Source organism: Pezoporus wallicus, unplaced genomic scaffold (assembly GCF_028554395.1).
Source record: "Pezoporus wallicus isolate ANWC-B61680 ecotype Strahan unplaced genomic scaffold, APGP_CSIRO_Pwel_v1 contig_8806, whole genome shotgun sequence".
Classification (NCBI taxonomy): Eukaryota; Metazoa; Chordata; class Aves; order Psittaciformes; family Psittacidae; genus Pezoporus; species Pezoporus wallicus.
In genome coordinates this window covers 344,914-364,236 of record NW_026641419.1, presented here as the reverse complement: position 1 = coordinate 364,236, position 19,323 = coordinate 344,914, and the positions used below count along the sequence as shown (strand labels likewise).

General features: G+C 41.0%; 1 protein-coding gene across 6 annotated transcripts in view; it reads right to left on the bottom strand.

Annotated features, from left to right (window-relative positions):
• Positions 1 to 10,353: 10,353 nt before the first annotated feature.
• CEP85L (centrosomal protein 85 like) overlaps positions 10,354 to 19,323 on the bottom strand; it is a 139,329-nt gene continuing 130,359 nt past the window's right edge. For all 6 annotated transcript variants that reach the window (XM_057423605.1, XM_057423606.1, XM_057423604.1 and 3 more), the window contains 4 exons: positions 19,123 to 19,173; positions 13,679 to 13,786; positions 13,127 to 13,340; positions 10,354 to 11,692 (listed from right to left, as the gene is read on the bottom strand). In XM_057423605.1, the coding sequence (XP_057279588.1) occupies positions 11,529 to 11,692; positions 13,127 to 13,340; positions 13,679 to 13,786; positions 19,123 to 19,173 (537 nt within the window). In that variant the 3' untranslated portion in view covers positions 10,354 to 11,528. The remainder of the gene's footprint in view (positions 11,693 to 13,126; positions 13,341 to 13,678; positions 13,787 to 19,122; positions 19,174 to 19,323) is intronic.

The following is a 19,323-nucleotide window of genomic DNA, read 5'->3' as shown; positions in this document are numbered from 1 at the left end:
AAGGACCTCCTGATAGGCTCCCATGGGAGCGTGGTTAAGACTGTAGTTAAGATCCCATGCTGCTGACATTCAGGTGCAAAGCAAGGGAACAAAGTCGACTGCTATTTTCTTTATAATCTGACAGAACGTAAGAGCACTATAAATACACCACTTGTGATCGACGCAATCTGGAGTTGCACTTAAACTGATCTTGTACATTTTGTCCTGTGTGTTTTGTCTCATCAGTGCTGCAAATCTCTGTTTGTTTGTGAAACTACATTATTTCTGTAATTCTGGTTTTCCTTCTCCTGGTTGGAAATGAGAGCATAATCTGTTGGCTGTTTGTCAAGGGATCAAATAGCTGTGCCTGAGCCTGAGCTTTTGAAGTTTTTCATAATAGTTTTGAGCTCGTTTTCCATTTAACTTCGCACATGCACAGCCTGAAGCACCAACAGGCTGCTGAACATATGAGCATGGGTCTTTCAATTAGGAGAATTAAAGCATGGACTAATGCTGATGTGCAACAGCCATCACTCCCATGGTGGTGCTCACCACCCAGGTCCAGGCCTGAAGTGGTGAGCAGCACCAGGAGAGGCTGGAAGGGGGGCTACCAGCACTGCAGAATGGGAACGAAAAGCACCAGGGACCAGGAAGGAAGCGGTGCTGGGAGCTGCTGCTGTGTAAATTCAGGGCCAGATAGACTGAGACAGAGACCAGCAAAGGAGGCATCAGCTGCCTGCAGCGCTACAAACAGCCCTGTGATGTTGAATGATGCTCTCCCGTGGCACTCACTTCCCAAGGGATCACTTCCCAAAAAAGCCAGATGCCTGAGCGATGTGCTAGCTTTTTCCACTCTCTTGATCATCCGTGAGGCAGCAACACTGCTGCAATATACAGGCACAGCGTGACAATCTCCAAACAGTGGCCAGCAGAACCTACCATGGGGAATCCAGCAAACCCAGAGAATCCAGCAATTAACAAATTGCTCTGGTACTTGATGAAACAAAACTTGCTTTCTGTGCTAGCTCTACAGGAGAGAAAAGAGTTCATGTCTTCCTGCAGTAGTACCTGTGGATCCAGGGAAATCATGCTGTATGTAAATGAAATGATAACTTTTTGGCTGAATTTGACTCTCTGGGTACTAATTAGTAAGCTTTTAAAAGCTTGGGCTTTGGGGATTAGTTTTCTTTTCCCTATTGTAAATGGATTTAGTTTTGTGCAGTTCAACTAATCTCAGTTCTGGGAGCAAGACAGTATTCCTGGGTTATTGACTGCCACAGGGTGGTATGGGATTCAAGACAGAGGATGCAGTATCCCAGTTTTGTGGGTACACTGAAAACCACTCATTATTTTAGCACACAATCTCATGTGTGAATGCTGATTAGAGGAGATTCTGTTCAGTTCTTGTGGAAATTTTCATCCAGAGGTGTCAAGGGGCTTGTCAAAGGAGCCTGGGTAATCTCCACTTGACACACACATACACAGAGGCACCGAGATGAGCGACTTGCCCAGAGCTGTCCAGCTCACTCTAAACAGAACAGGCAGCACCACATTTGGGCATTTTGTGCCTATTTTCCAGGCCGTGGTGCCTCTGAAACACGTTTCAGGCATGCCACAGATGCAAGGGTGACATCTTCTTGTCCGTTTGTTTGAAGAAGAAAGAAATTCTTCACTGTGCACTGAAACAATCCAAAATGCATTTAGAAGTCAGATTTAGAATGTCTAAGTGCAGGGCTAATTAATGTATTTTTATTAGAAGGTCAGTTCATGTAATAATTAAACAGAACCTGTGTTGTGCTGTGCATTAATGTGCATATAAAGAACAGGACTATGGTGCTGTGAGATTTTTGGGAATTCTTTCTGGGCATCTGTGTGCAGCCCTAAACCTAACACATAGAAGATGTCACTGCTGCTGCTTCTGACTGCCTCTCCATGAAACCACCTTTATATCCCCATTTCAACCACTTGAGACTGAATGGCCACAGAAATGGTTTGTCTCCAGACACCCACAGCAGAGCTAAGCTTTGACTGCTTGCCTCTGGTGCAACCCATCTGTCACTAGGTGAAGGCCTTTCCCTATTCCTTTTCTCCTGCTGTGGACCTCCCAGCTCCTCTACTCTCGCCCGCTCTGTGTTTGGGTGTCTATCCTGACTCCCCATTCCTTGCCACACGGTGCGAAGCCCTTCTCGCAGACTGCTGTAGGTGACCACGGAGAAATGTTAGGCTAAGCACTAACAGCATGCAAATAATGCAAGCCCTGCAGGGAACCAAGCTGCAAAGTGGGCTCTGGGTGCATATATGTGCATAGATGGCCTTCTCAACCATGTTCAAGCTATAGCCCAAACATCAGCCTGTAAATGGGGCTGTAAATAGCAGCAAGGACACAAGACTGCTTTCAGCAGGACACAAATCATTTCCTTCTTTCAAACCCACACCAGCCCTGCTGATGGATGCAGTACACCAGATCCCCTTACAGGGAAACGACAGTAGCATCCTTTTTTTTTCTTTTTTGACAATTAAGAAAAGTCCTCAGTTAAAATTGCTGATTTCTCTTTGGCAGAGGAAGCGTTTCTGCTTTGGACTCCAGAGCTGCTGTAGAGTTTAATTCCCAAATGAGGTATTCTAAGGACAAAGTCTCAGTTTGTTTATGCAGGCAGGGATCAGTGATGAGCCTTGAGAAGGTCAATGTGAAGTTTAGCCAATGACTTGGGGTTAATTTTCTTAAAAAAGGATCCGTTTTGTATTTATTCTTACATTCCCAGTGTATTTTGGAGTCAGGCTGTACACACTCAGTTTTCAGCTGCTTGGGACCCCCATGCTGTTAGCTGCTCTCTCAGCCCTTTGGGGTAGTTTGTGTGCTGACCTTCATAGCCACTGCAGCTGCACTTTGGGGAATATTTGGGACTTTTTGAAAATGCCAGCACTTTCAGAAAAGTTTTCTTTTTAAATTGGTGCAAGATCTAGCTGTTTTCTGCTCCTCTTACCTCCAAGACACAGATGGATGTCCGAGATGCTAGGGCCTGAGCAGATCATATCTTTTGTGTAAATGACTTCCACACCATGTTGGGCCATGCCCAACTCGAGGAAGGCTGTTAACCTGCCCTGCATGACTGTTTTCACCACTGCACACAATCTGGGCTGCCTCCATGCTCATAGCCACCTGGCCAGCAGCAAACCTGGGCTCTGAGGCTGGCACTGGTCAGGAGCAGGATACACTCACTCACTGGCTCTTCATGGCAGTAATTAATTTTTATAAATGAGGGCAAGGGAAAGGCTGTTAGAAACAGATTGATTAGAATTGGCTTTTAATTAAAAATTTTCAAACCATAATTTAAACTTTAAAAATCCTATTACTTATCTTTGCAATTTCATAGGCACTGAGGCAGTGGGCAATAATGTAACTAATGATCTGATTGTCACTGGCTTGTATAATGAAGCATGTCTGGGGGTTGACCAGATTATGACATCAATCAAACCCCTTTGCAGCATTCCCTCCTACTGCAGAGCTCCCTGCAGGGCTGTGTTTGCCTGCACCAGCTCCCTCCCAGCTGTAACCTTTATTTTCTCTCCCCAGAGCTCCTATGAGGGGAGCAAAAGGCAGGCTGTGAATGATGATCCTCTGGTCATTGTTATGATACTTCAGAGACTATTTTTCTGGGAGGTGGCTGGTTAGTAGTTTTAACCTGCCAGTAAATCATATTTATCATACCAGAGTTACCGACCTAAGAAGGGTCCAGAAACAGCGTCCTGCCACCCCAGCTCTGGCACAAAGAGGACAGCAAGGTGTTGTCTGGATTAATGGAAGGGTGATGGCCATCGACATGCTGTGGCATAGCTGAGCTTCGAGAAGAGAAAGCTTGGTTTGAAGATTCCATGGGAGGAGGCTGAACTGAATAAAGATTTGGGTGGCTGTGCTCAAGGCTCGAGCCCCACAAGGGTGCCTGAGTGGGGCTTTCACAGACTGGAGCAGTGTGCAAGTGTCATGCTCCAGAACCTGCCTCACAGCTTGGTTTTGTGTGCACTAAGACAGAGGGTCTTCAACAGTACATCCTGTCCTGCTGCATGGCTGCCCCACTGCTCCAGACTTGCCACACACACCAGCATTGCTTTTGGGCCACATTAAAACACCAGGCTCAAATGTACCAACACAAGACCAGCTTCTTGAACAGCTCAAATGTCTGCACACTGGGGAAAGACGGTTCATCTAGAAAAGTTCATGTCATCACCCACTCTGATCACTGGGTTCCCCCTCAGGTTAACTGCGAATGAATTTGGCATTGTCGGATTTAGCCACTATGAGATCAAAAATAGTAGGAGGTTAGAAAATATATCAGCCCATTAAGTCCCATTGCCCAAACTGCCTTAGAAAGGCATACTGACTTGCTCTCGTGAACAGACAGGTCTAAGCAGACAGCCCCAAGCCCAGCTGTAATGCACCTGATCCCTGTGCTTAGAAACATAAACCCAAACTTTAAAAGAAAGTCTGAAAGTGATTGCAGAGTCCTGGGAAATAATTTGGTAAATTAATGGAAATGGATATTATTACAGAGATATAATGAGTCCTTGCTCCAATTACTGCATTAGCTTAAAGATCTCAGCCAAATCATTTTCTACAATATGTCTGCTCCACAACAGGCCTCAAATACCAGCCATGAAAAAAAGAATAACAATTAATTTGTCATCAAAGATCAATAGAAAATGTTTTAACCTATTCAAATGCAGTTATTAAAGAGGGGATTTTTTTCTTTAAGTCATTGCAATTGATAAGGATAAAGAACTGTTGCCTCATTAGAGAAAGCGGTCACTTGCAGATGCAGACATTTTTAACTACTTTCCTCTGCTGGCTCAGTACAACAGCCTTGGGAACAGGTAAAAGGCTGTTGTGGCCTCACACTCTGTTTCCTCCAGTGTGTTTTAACATACGAGTGATAAGGTTTAAGCCTTCTGTGATTGAAGCAACTGGCTGCAGCACCTGTCTCACAGCTAGCCCACATCCTTAATGAGCTGCGTCTTGCTGGTGCTGGAAAGGGCAAGACAGGTTCTTGAGAAACCAGGAAAATCTGGCTCCTGGCTCAGCCCACTCTGGAGCACCGTGACTGGAGCCATCTCCTGATCCCGGGAGGAAGAGCTCAGCCCTTGGAGCAGGGGCAGTGGGGAACCAGACCTGCACCGGGCCAGGGTATGGCTGGGCCCTCACCCCAGTGCCAGCTGACAAAAGCACTGCTCTGCAGTACCCTCCAGTTTGGCACCTGAGGCCACCAGAAAGCTCAATACAACCCATTTGGTGGGGGGGGGAGGAAGGGGGGTGGCATCTCTGGGCAGCCAGGAACTACCTGTATTCTCAGTTTTAGTGTAAATGAGACAAGCTTTTTTGATTCTATTTGGTTCCGCCTTGAGGAGTTTTCAGTTAGAAAAGTCTCTTACCACAACCTCCAGTGTTACAATTCACTTGCTCAGCAATAGATACCGTTTTTCTCAACCAGAACATGACAACGGTTTCCTTTTTCCTTCCTCCAGGCAAATGCTTTCACAGGTACATACACCAGTAAATCAGCCTTCTTGTCTATTAATACCTCTGGGTTGTGTTCTTCAGGGGAGCTGCCAAACTGCTCATGAAAGTTCCATGAAGCATTAGCTGAACCTATCGGGTTCCTCACAAACTGAGCAGGCTTCAACTCCAGGACTTGAGGCATGCCTTTACCTCAATGGAATTCACACCTGTACACCATGAAAAGAAAAAGAAAAGCAATAGCTGCCCCCAGAGGGGGCTTAACTCACACTAAGTAGGAAGAGAAATATGCATGTACCAAAGTGTAATTAAACATCACTGTTAACAGTATACGCTTTCCTTTGCCACTTGGCCCTTCTCCAAGTATACTGAACCCATTCATTTACAAAACAAACGACCCAGTGCTGTTAGCACATCCTGCAGTTGCTTAATTTACATAATGTAGGCTATCTGCTGCAGATTTAGCTGTTGCAAGTTGTCCTCATTCAAGATGCAGTGGTGTTATGTGCAGTGTTCGTGCTCAACATTTCACTTTCATCCACATTTGGAGTTGTATTTTGTTTGTGGCATAAAGGCAACAGAACATTTTCTACCACTACTATTGTTAGCAGTGCTTTAATCATGATACTTTGAAACCCAAACCTGACTTTGGGCAGTTCACAAAAGGTCACCCTCAGAAATCTTACGGAAAGTTGGCATGTGTGCAACCCTTTACATACATTTATGCGGGGCACAGAATGTTTTTAATTGAGTTAGAAGCCCATCTTTCAATGTTCAGTCACAAGCCTGGAGAAAAGCAAGTGATCTCTACCATATATAATGCATTAGCTAATTGGAATGAACTTCCCTGTGTCTTTGAAAAGACTACATAGTGTCAACTTTTGTGCTCTGCATGATGTAGTACAGATGGGGACAAGGGGAACACCACTCTACACGCAAAGCTCCTTCAGCACTCAATGCTTCAAACAAGCTCTATCTACACTCTCTCACAAGCAGCTGTCAGAAGAAACCACTCTGGGGTGACCCCACTTCACTTGGCATTTGTGAAGCCTCCTGTCACATTGATTACAACCCCTAACCTCTGACTTTTCCTCAGACTGTGCTAATTTGACAAGGGAGGGAAATCAATGTTGCTTGGTTGTGTTGGACTATACTGACCTGCAGTACTTCATGCAGCAGGGATTTCTGACTGCCTTAACTACTGCTCAGTCTGACCAGCCATCTGCTTGTGCTAACTGAAAAGCAATAATTAAAAACACATGTCCTTTCTGATCACCAGTTTTCTTCCTGGTACCAGACCCACTGCTGGTTTCAATTCACCATCCAATTTTATTTCTTGCCCTGTGTGACTGGCTTTGGGGCTGCCATGTTATTCCAAAGCTGACGAATCTTTCATCAGCTTTGCTTTCATAACACTTCTACTGATTATGCTGTGCCAAACTAGTCTTTTAAAAACTCCTACCTGCAACATCTTTAATCAGCAACCAAAATGGATAACAGGTACAACTCCCTATAAAAGCATCAGGGACCTTACAAGGACCTCTGCTCTAAAACCCTTTCATTACACTGAAACAGTAGTTTTGCTCCCAAGACTTTCTGAAGATCTTTCATGATTACTTTCTTGTCTCCTGCCCTTAAGTCCAGCTTTGGTCACTTCTGTCACATGCCAGCTATTGGACAAATGAGAAACATGAAGAAATCAGTTTTGTAACAAAATTTATTTTTTCTCTGTGGATATAAATCCCAAACATCAACAAACAAATTCCAGTGGAAAAATACCAGTCATCAACAATGAAAACTTTTATTATTATTTAATAAATAGAACTTTGGCATTCAAAATTCTAGCTGTAAACCCTACTTTAAAAAAAATTACAAAAAGAGGCAAGAACAACAAGCCTAAAGCTGAGCCAGCCAGTGGCTCCTTTACTTTTTACAATGAACACATTGTGATTAAGTCATGACAACTCTATTTACATATTGAGGTATTCTGAGCGGTTCACAAACTGAACCCAATTTACAAAACTACCAGTCTTCAGGGACTGATCCAATACATATGTCAGCTGTGCTTTTAAAAGATAGCTCCAGATGCTCCTCCCCACTGAACTAATGATACACTGCAATTTATATAAGCAAAATGAACACATTATGGTTGGAGTTTCCTGCTCACGCTGCATACTGCAACCAGCCTAACATTCAAAGTGTACACCTAGTACCCAGTTTAAGTACTTCTGTTTCTAGACATCATGCGAGAGTTCTGACTACAAAAGCTTATGAACAAAATATCGGCAGGTAAGAAGAAAACAAGGTGCAGTCATCAGCATCCTAATAACTCCTCTAAAGTTCAAGGGAATATACACTTCAGGCAAAAAAAGGCACAAAGGTATGCAGCTGTGGAATTAATATTGCTAATGAGCTATGAGAAGAAGTCATTCCTTTAGATAATGACCACTGATTTGTTTGCAGTCTAAGAATGCAGATTAGTTCAGATGATGTTTTTCCCACTCATGACAGAACTTCTCAGATCAATGAGAAGAGCCCAATTATAGTTCCAGCTCCACCTGCATAACATCACTGATGAGGACAAGGAAAACTGGAGCAAATTATGCCCCTGCAGAGAGACTGCAGCTTGCCGTTGCTGCCTGTGCTAGGACAGCAGGTCACAGAGAAAGGGGTTTGCTTCTTTTCCTTGTGCTCTTACCCTGCAAGGGAAATGTCAACCCTCCCCTGCCTTCATTTCAAACAAAAGGTGGGCAACAAGAGCAAAGGAAGGAAACCTTTGTAAGTGAAATGGACGAAATTTCAGCTCTTATAATGACTTCATGGCCACCAGCAGTTTCAAATGCTGGAGCCCGAGTGCATAGTTACAGCAATCTCCACAATTTCACACAACTATCACACTACAAAGCTGCAGAGCAGGGGCGAGCAACCTAAATCACACTTACACAACTGAGCCGCGTTACTTCTATACTATATAGTAAATACATAGCATCACCTATAGCTTGTCTGAAGACAGTTACTTTCCAAGCCTTTTTCAAAATACATTCTTGAATACAGTAGTTACTGTAAATATCTTTTAAAGGATTGTATAAATTCAATCTGAAACTATGCAGAATATTACTGTACAAATTTGCTGACAGCCAGAAGAGTACAGTATGCATTCATGAGCAGTTGGTTTTCAGCCCTTGAGATTGTCTAATAGCTACAGCAAGAAGTTGTCATGACTAAATCTAAGCAATTCCAATGTTAACTTTCGTTAATCAACTCTGTATTAAATACGCTGAATGAGACCACACACACTACATTTTAACCAACAACCATGCATATCTTAGACAAAGTTTATTCCATTTAGAGGCATCCATAAACTGATGCAGATATAATAATTGCTACTACTACAACAGGCCAAATTTTAAGAAATCAAAGGAAAATAGTGGATCACTGTAGACAGTCAGTTGGTAGTCTGCATCTTTGGCTCATACATCCATCCTTTCTCTCCCTACTTTAATTTGACTGAGGCAGATGAACTCAGGGTTTTTTAAAATCAAGTGCTTTAAGGTCAACATAAATATTACAGGGTTCATAATAAAAATATGACAGTGCAAGATTAGAGCACTGTAATAAAAGTATTACAACTAAAATGGGTCCTCCTTTCTGAGGGACTTTCCAACTAATACTTGAAGAGCATAAAAGCTCCTGAAGTGCTTTGCAAATCTAAAATTACTGATCTCAACTCTGCAGTACAGTATCACCATTTAAGTGGAGGGACGATGGAGGCACACCAGCCAAGGTACCATCTTAAAAGCTCAAAGGGACTCAAAAAAACTCGTGCTCCTCCCTAACTGCTCTGTTAAACTCATTATTTCCACCAAATTTACTAAAATACGTTGCTTGTTAATTTTTATAGGTACAGCATTTCCATGTAAGGAAACAATAACATGCAACTTGGGTGTTGCCTCTCTCCCTAACACTTCTAGTTTATTCTCTGAAATGCTATTGTTGAATTCTGATATGAGACAGGTATCATGAACTGGAGACTATAATGTCACTGCAGGGCCACCACCACCAATGAACTACACCTAAGGAACGAGCCGAGGCCCTACTCACAAAAGCCGGTACTGTTAGAGGCACAGGAAACTGTACAAGCCCATTTGTGCAAAGAAAGATCCTTGTTTTCAGTTTTGCACTCTAGTATAAAAGCACACCTTCAAACCTACAGAAAGAGCACAGAAATTTAAAATAAGATGGCCTGGGTTTCTTTTACCCTGAAGTAGACACACTAGGCAATTTCACTTGAGATTTCATCTAGATGCTGTTTTACTGCTCACAGGCGCTGAACCAGTCACATTAATCTATCTGAAAATACCCTGTAGCAATAACATAAATAACAACACTTTTTTTTTTTTCACAAATTAGTCCATGTTTCAGGATAGAGAAAACTGTCAAATAAATAAGTCCATATAGCTAAAAAATCAAATCACTAAATTATAAAAACAACATTAACTGTTCAACAATGAAAAGAAAGCAAAACATCACCAAGTTAAAACTGGTAGCCGGTCTACACTGCTATGCCTTTTTTTTTTTTTCCTGTTAACACAAATATAATCAGAAAACTGAAGATATTAACACTTCTGCCATAAAAATCTTGCCCTAGAATTTTCTTGGTTCTAATTGCTAAACATTCTAAGAGATTTCTGCCATTATCCACACTATGGGTCAGTTGACTGACTTGAAACTTAGTCATTTGAAACTTTCTTTTAATACCACATTATGTAGCTGATGCTCATACACAGTGTGATCTGAGAGTGGTTTTGCTCTTTGCAGGTATTTGTTTCCTTCAGTTAAATACTATTTTACACCATGCATAACTTGCAGCAACGTTTCAGGAAATCAGAAGCCTTAATGTCATCTGTCGCAGAGGAGTGAAACAGCACTGCCAAGTGACACTCACTGAATAAACTATGGAATATGATCTTAATTGTTTAAATATAATTGCTTCCTACATAAATGGAGAAATAAAGAATTCCCAGACAATGTGGGAAATTTTGCAGTCCTCAGATAACCGAATACTTAATACTGCTAAGTGGGAACATTCTGTCTTGAGCCCTAATTTTGCCAAGTGCCAAACATTCGTTTTGTAGCTGTGGTAAAAAAAAAGGTTTGAGGTGGTTCACAACCACCTGAGAGGCCTTCAGGGATGGAACACAGACCACCCATATTTTAAAAGTGAGATGACCTAAGGGAAAAGTAAGTATGGTACAAACACCAAAAAGTACAGTGGGTGTTTTCCCCAACAGCCACATACTATGCTGAATTTTCATGCCTTCCAACTTCTCTGGGTTTGTCACAGACTTCACATTATCAAAACTTCTTACAGCAATGTGAAAGTGCTTAAAACAATTTGAAAGCACTATATCTTATGGACTTCATTTGCATAAAGGAATTAAAACTTGGGTCTTCTGCTTTTGGACAAACAAGCTAGACATCCATTCCTAAAACCAACATCTTCCCTGTATCAAATTTTTTATGCAACTTGAAGAGCAACTACATTTTGTAGTGCTCCAAGATTGTTCCAACTGCAGTTCCTAGAGTGAAGTGCAGCTGCAGAAGACTCTGGCTTCCCCACACACAGCTACAGGTCCTTTGATACTCTCCTCTCAGAACACAGATAATCCCATACAAACCTTTGATGAAGGAAAGGACTGAGAGTAGCAGCAGCAGGGCTGTTTTGATGCTCCGATTCCAGAAATAAGGTAAATTAATAAAATGAACCCTAATGAAGGAAACAGTGTCCAACTGAATCATTCTTCACAGCTTGTTCCTACATTCAGTAGTTTGGAGAAAAGGTTTCTTGTAGTTTGTACCACTCTGTTCAAACAATGACTCTCCCCTCCCCAGCAGATTCTGGAGATTAAATACGCACAGTCCTCAGACAGATGCACATGAGGCGTTATTTGCAGTCTTCCAATATGGCTCCTTAATAGAAATGCAAAGACCTGTCACACAGCAGCATTTAATAAGTCATTTACTACTAGATGAAATGTTGTCATTGAGTGATGCAATTGTCCCCCATATCCTGAGCATAACGGTCCGACATTATAGTCCTTAATTCATCAATATCTTTTCGTAATTGACAAACATCCAAGAGCTTCTTTGAAAGAGTTTCTGTGCTGTGGTAATTTTCATTCTCTTCAGCTGAACAGCTCAGTGCTACGAGAAACAACACCCAAGGTTAAAGCTGTAGTAACTGTACTCGGTGAATGCTTCAACTAGTCAGTCCCCTTTGACATAAGGGGTAGGCCACTTTAATTACATCAAGACAAACCGGGCTTTAGTATGATGAAAAAGCCAATAAAACATGGTACCATGTGAACTTGTAAGTCAATTCAGAGCCCATCAGTGCTCCTCTGAAAGACACTTTTCTGAAGTCTGATGGATCTCAACAGCAGTGAAAAAAATGGGTAGAACTGCCATTTCCTGTGTAACATTATCTAGGTGTTCCTGCTCCGGCAGGGGGATTGGACTAGATGATCTTTCGAGGTCCCTTCCAATCTCTAACATACTGTGATACTGTGATTTCATAGAAATCTTGGAGGTTACTAACGCCGGTTAGAAAAGAGGGATAGGAGGGCTTTGGAAATGAGGCCATGTAAGATGATGACAGCACTACAGACATGTTGCAAACTATTCTTCCTGCTGGCTGACAATGGCTTCAGGGACTTTGAGATGGGCATATGCTGTACTCCTCAGTACTTTAGGGGGCTACAGTGCAGATGAGTAAGTCTATGTGGTATGTAGTAGCTCTTGTGGCAGAGGACACTGTACTTTTACATTTCTACCTTGCTGATAGATTCACTGCTGAACTGGACCATCTGGTTAATTCTAATTAACATTCAGAAACAACAGAATATGATACGTTCAGGTTAACACCATGTAATTGTCTATTAAGCTTCTTAAAAGAAAAGACCCAACAAAGTCACTATGCTGAAGCTTTGTCTGACTGGTATGCTTCTCATTTCCTTGGTTAAGTTTAACAGCTTAGTAAGTGCTGAATACAAGATGTGCCATTAATAGTACTGGAGATGGAGTTGCCTGGCACTAAACTTATCTAACACACATAGACACCCCTACCCCAAACTAGACATGAACATGTTCCAACAGTGGATGTATATTCCTATCACTTGACCCCAAAGGCTTTGAAAAAAAACAAACCCACATGATATAGCCACAACATGCTTCACCTCAAGCATAATGAGTTGATAGAGCAGAACGCATTTGACAAAAAAGCATCCATTAGCCCTCAGGTGACTGCAGTGTGTCTCAGGAGGGAGGGATGGACACCTGGCTACATGCCATTCTTTTCTAATGGGTGAACATATCCATGACTGGGCCATATGAAGAGCCAGCTACCAGCTCTCCTGACTTGGCAAGGACCTCTGTAGTTATATGCATTTAATGGCCCAGGTGCCCTGTAAGCCCAGCTTTTCTAGAGTGCTCCAGGCATACAGTTCACACCCAGCTGCTCCAGTTGCATTAAAGGGGGACACTGGCCTGTCCAGCTGGCAAGTTCAAGCACTACTCAGCTAAACTGTTATTCCTTTGTGTCAAAACACTATTAAGCACTGGAATGCCAACATCACTTACATCTGATTCCCAGCAGTAAGGAAAGGTTAGGCTCCTTGCCCTGAGCTCTCTGGGTAAGAATACTGCACAGTGCTTTCAAGTCAAATAAACAATTGGACATTTCCTTGAACAACTGGTCTGCGATAGGCATCTTCTCAGATACTGGTTGCCTGGACTGCTCTATCTGCCGCACCTGCTCCTTCAGGCAGGCGTTTTCTTCCATCAGTCTTTGGTTCTTCAAGAAAAGTAAATGGGAAAAAGGGGAAAGTTAGTCTGCACCATAAGTTTTCTGTTCCAAACCACACAAAAAATAAATATTTAATTTCTATGCATGTAATCCATATTTCTGTACCCCTTCAAAGAATGGCAGATAGACAGCTTTTACATGGCTATTTCATGTTACCATTGCTTGAAATTCTCACTTCTTAAGGTTACATCTGCATGGTAGACACTGCAGCACAGTTAAGTATGTAATTAAGCTCATAAAGCCCTACCATGGGATTTTATAACCATTCTACAAGGCACTTCCCAGCTGCTGTGGTGAGGGGTTGGGTTACTGGAGTTTTTACTTACTTCAGAGAGAGCTTTATTTAACTGCTCTATATTCCTTTCTTTTTCTTCAAGCTCATTTGTCATCTTCTGAACAATCAGCTTTTCTTGCAGAAGCTTCTCTTGCATAGACTAAAATGAATCAAAACACAGGTAATGATTTTAAATTTTTGTACTTTATATCAAGCACTGACAAAAAAGCATCCATAGTAAATTTGTATGCTTCATGTATTTATTGTTTTGTATTAATTCTTATTTTTTTATTTTCTATCATGTTGCACCTAGTAATAGTCAGATGGACCCTGCCATCTCTCTGCAGACTAACACAGCTATTCCAAGTGTCAGCAAAACCCTTTAAATAAGTAACATCTGTTTAGAAACAAGACAACTGTATGTGTGCAAAATCTTACTCTAATATGGAATGCATGAAGTCTAAAATAACCATGCAATATTGTTTAACAAAAAAATTTCCTTTGAAATAAACAGCAGATTGATGACAGCTAAACTTCACTGTGCAATTCCAGCTTTGGAACTGGAGATTTTATTTTGCCTCTCATTTCAACACAGACTATGGCAGGACTTCCTTCAACCTTTTGTAATACAGAATTCACCTTCTAAACAGCTGAGAAGAAAGCCTTTGACAGTTGATACACAGCAGCAGCATCTTTAAAAACATTCACATACAAGATAAAAGAGTCTACACAACTCTGTTGAAAAAACAACTGCAGACAAAAAAGTAACTTATTTGTAGTTTACAGTGTCATTTTTAACAGATACAATAATTACTATTTAAGTAATGTAAACAGCAAATTTCTAGGATGCTGTTGTACTTAAGTATTGGAGCTTTCCATGACTGACTTCCAGACCAGTCACAAGCAGCAACAAATGAACAAGCACTGCAGCATGGCATCAACTGCTGTCAATTCCACAGTTTTCGCCTAGAGAGCTGAAACCAAGAAATCATGAGATATTTCCAAAGTAGATTTTCTTTTGGGGTGAATTCAGCATGGCCACAGGTGTCTGCTGTTAAAAGCACTCGCATTTATTTCTCTAGTGGCTTTTAGATCAATATATATGTCTTTCAAGGTCATCTGGCAAAATGTAGAAAGAGGAATAGTCAAACCATCTTATCTGAATATTAATAACAATGAATAGTGATTATATAAACTCCTGAGGCTTTAAAACAGAGGTATCTTTTCAGATTTCATGAAGAAAAAAACCCTCTTTTGTTGTTAATGTTATTGCTCACAAATCCAACGTTGTGCTAGCACAGTGCATACAAAGTGTCCTCTCCGTCTCTAACTCAGCACATTGATATGTAAAACCTGTTGCCCAATCTCAATTATAAGATACAAATCCGATCCCATCACACTCAAAATACAGCTGAAGCACTGGTAACAACAGTGTACACCCTGGCACAGTTTTGATTGTAACCCTCCAAAGAGTGAAACCATAGACCATAATGAGGGGAGGAAAAGAAGCATTTCATAAACCAATTTATGGAATGACACTGTCCCAGAAGAATGTTTTCTGTTTTTTTGTTTTTTCCCTTGAATATTTGTAGGAACAATCCTAAAAGTTCTTCCAAAGCAGACAGCTCTCCCATGGGGAATTCTAGATGGTAGCTTAAATAAAATGCTATAGAAAGATCAAAGTAACTCTTTAGTAAAAAGTATGTTTAAATTACTGCACCATGACTCTGTAACTTTAATCAGAGACAGAAAAAAAAAACCAAGCTCCCCTCTTGACAGAACTACAACAAACTTTGTCGATCAATGCTGGTTTGGGGGTCTTAGGAAAACTATTTAGCTTTGGAAAATATGTGGAATTTATTCTTGCGGGAGTTGTTCCTAAGATTTATAAAGAATAGAACTTTCAGGTACCAGTACTGAGGACTGTATTGTCTATGTACAGGCCTGCCCTTTACCATGTTTGTGGCCTAGAGGGTGGATGAGAAGCTATGTAATTGATTTGCCAGCTGGAAGAATTAGAACTGTCAAGAGGCAAGGCAGGACTAATTCAGAGCAGAGTTTTTCATGGCCTTCCCACTCACGGGAGGTGTGCAGCCTTGACAGAATTTCCCAATGCATTCACTACTGCACATTCAATGCTGCACTGCACAAACAGTGAGAAAAAAAAAGTACTTTCTTTTCCAGTTCTGCAACGAGTACGACAATGGTGCTAAAATATACTCACTTAATACACAGTACCCCCCCCTCTTTTCATATAAATAATAAGAATCAGCAGGCAGAAGCCAGAAACAACTACTTGTTTTAAAGAAACATATGACCTGCTTCTCAGTTCATCCACACCGCACCCCTCAAAAGGAAGAGCTGAAGTAATGTGCATCCTAAAGATAAGCGGTGTGAGAAAGCACAGGTTCACACTCCAACTGGAGGACGGGGAGGAAGAAAGAAGGCCCAGAACTACGTCAAAGGAAACACCCTGGGCAGGGAGAGGGCAGGAAGTAGCTCTACTTCAGGCATTTCCTTTGTTGTCCTTGCAGATGAGCAGAACCTGTAAGTGGTGTTGAACAGTCTTTAGTTTTTTAAAATTATCTACTAACAAAAATGGCCACACTAGTTCAGACTGAAGGTCCCTCTAGTTCTGTCTGTGGCACTGAATGATTAGGAAGGAAAACAGGGCAACACAAGTGCCCAAAACACCCTCCCAGCTTACAAGTATCCTCAAAATTTTAAGTCTTTGATGAACAGCACATTCAGGGACACCCAGAGCCCCAGTTACAATCCATGCCTTAGTACTAGCACTTACACATCTAATGTTCATGTCAACACCAGACATTATAGGTTTGACTGTGCAGCCTTCCTGAGGATGGGCTCAGGTTGGGAAGACAGGCTCAGAAATATTACCTCCTCTAGTGTATTTTCAGAACTACACCTGTCATTAAATTTACATCACTTGCAAACTACTCCAAAACCAAGCAGAGCATTCCTAATTATGTGCACATGTTCAGCTCATGAGTTGCACTTTTTAACAGGAACTATTAGATGTGGAAATCACTGTTTATTTCTAAAAGATAACCTAGCATCTATCATTCTCTGCTACCCTAATTTTAAGCGCATGTGCTTACCAGCCTGGCTGAGCCCACAGTGCTATGACCTCCCAGTTGCTCATAGTATTACAAGTCCTTTGTACTTCACCCTTAATTTTTCCATATGCTTTCCAAAGTTACAGTTTGGTGGCATTACCCCCAGCCTGACACAGTTTGGGTTTATTGTGGCTGAAGGATTGACAGATGTACTTTGGGTAACACAGACATCGTTTAATCTGATTTATTTCCACTGTCTTTTATTTTGTACCAAAAAAATGTTTATTTTGTGATATTGAAATTAATGGTGTAAATACAGGTTTTTTTTGAACACCACTGCAATCTATAGTTTTTCTTTTTCTGAAGATGCCCTATATATGCAACCACAATTACGAGCAAATAGAAACTAGCATTGCTTCATACGCTGCTGTCTGAAACAGAACTTGTTTCCAGCCTGCAAGTTAAAAACAGTGAACTAACATTCTCAAGCATAAGTTTATAATGTGGCAGAAGACGACAGGGAATAAAATGAGATCTGAGCTGAAGATAAATTGTACTTCTCTGCTGATACAGGATTTCAGTTTCTAATGACTTAATTTTCAATGCTTCCCAAGGAATAAACATGGAAGGCCAGGGAGGTCAAGGATTCAAAGAAGCTGCTGTAGTCTACAAGTAATTTGAGGGCTAACATCATTTTCAAATCTTATTTTCTGTCCTTATACAAAATACCTCAGAAGAAAAAAAATAAAAGAAAGTTCTGGGGAACAGAACACTATTCACAGACTGTCACAACTATTCAGCATTTCCTACTCTCAGCTCCCCAAAGTCACTTCAGACTAAGCACACAAAACAGCTAACTGTATAAATGTGCACAAAGATCACTAGTTTCAAGATGAAGGTGATGGTTAGAAAAAGATCAGAAAGGTTAGGAAAAAATTTAGATTCGTGATAATACATTTAGGCAAGTTGTGCATATTTCTTAAAAGCATATTTCTAATAAACATATACACACAGTATATATGTCAATAATCTTTATTTTTGCATGTAACAGGCTTCTCCATGAAAACATCAGTTTGATAAATTGTATTCTTCAAACCTAAAGAAGCTTAAATGATCGATTTTGCTTTTCAGTTAACTGGTGTATGCTATGCTACAACTTAAATTCCCCTACTACTTCTCTAAAAATGTATTTAATACATTAATTTCATCAAACAAAAATATGATTGTTGAAGGAATCAGGCCTGCTATTTACCTGCATGGTAGAGAATGGAAGCAATTTAATTGTAGAAGGCAACTTACTTTCAACAGCTACAAATAAGCAAACTTGGCGCTAGTGTGCAAACAAGAAAGCACATTCATTTAGTGAGTGTTATGCAAGCTGTTTTGGGTATCTTGATTATCTGGATACTAGCTCCACAGAATGCTCCTTTCCACTTTGGAAGGAGCAGGCATTCGGCTGGGTGGTTACTACCATTTTGCTGTTCTTCCAACGCTAACCTACTCAGCCAAAGCAGAAGCACCTTCTTCATTCTCAAGGGACAACCCTGTAACTTCAGTCCCTTTGGAGGGCAAGGAAGCAAAAAGTGTGGAGACAAATGCCAATCTAGAAGTATGCAGAAACTAGAGTTTACTGAATTTGGCTTCAGTATTGGCTGAAAACAGATGCTTGGTGTTTTAAATGCTCAGCTTTTTCAAAAGCAAGTCATACCTTCTTAGCTATAACCTGCATAATGTTTCCTTTTCTCCACAACAAACACTGGTCACTAAGTAACTCTGAAGTCTCAGGAGCCCAAGGTGTTAATCTGATCCACAGAGCTGCAACTGACTCCTAGCTGACAACCTCTGCTGTTTTGAAAAATCCTTGGCTCCAAGCTAGGTGCCCAAGATCTGCCAAGAGAGTTAAGATATCTGAGTGAGTGATGTGTCAGAAACCAGTTGAACAGGGACTTTCTTAAATGATGTGTAATGCAAAGTGGTACAGTTTAGAAAGGTACCTGTCTCTACCACGGGCTCAACAGTGAAGCTCCTAATCAATATCACCTTTTGTACTTTGGATATCATCTGAACCCCAAAGCTGGATAAGAGGCTTTACTGTTACTTACAGAAACAGTCCTCACATTTGAAACAGGCAGTTCTGATACGATATCCACTAGACCAGCAGAATAAGGATACTACATAGCAACAGTTTTTCACTTTATCAGGAGCACCAGAAGTACTAAACCATACAAACATCAGTGCCCACCACATTATGAGCCTGTAAGAAAACACGTCAATTACAGGCCGTAAGATTAAGTTCTTGGAATTTCTACCTTTGTCTCCTATTTGGGAAGATATTTGGTGAAATTCACACTTCAGTAATGTTATCTTTACAAACTGAAAATGTACAAAAGTAAACAACAGAATATACACTGTTCCTTACCTGCATGTCTAAAATCAGTCCAGCTATCTGATTTTGTTGATTGTCTATGACCTAGAATATAAAAGTGAGTAATGTAAAAGGCTGGAATCTCTAAATACTTTTTTGTTTGTTTGTTTAATCAGCTTACAGGTGTGTAGCCATAGATTTTAATGGAATATTTGAAAATGTAAATGACAGGAGAGTTTAACTCTGTCAGAACAG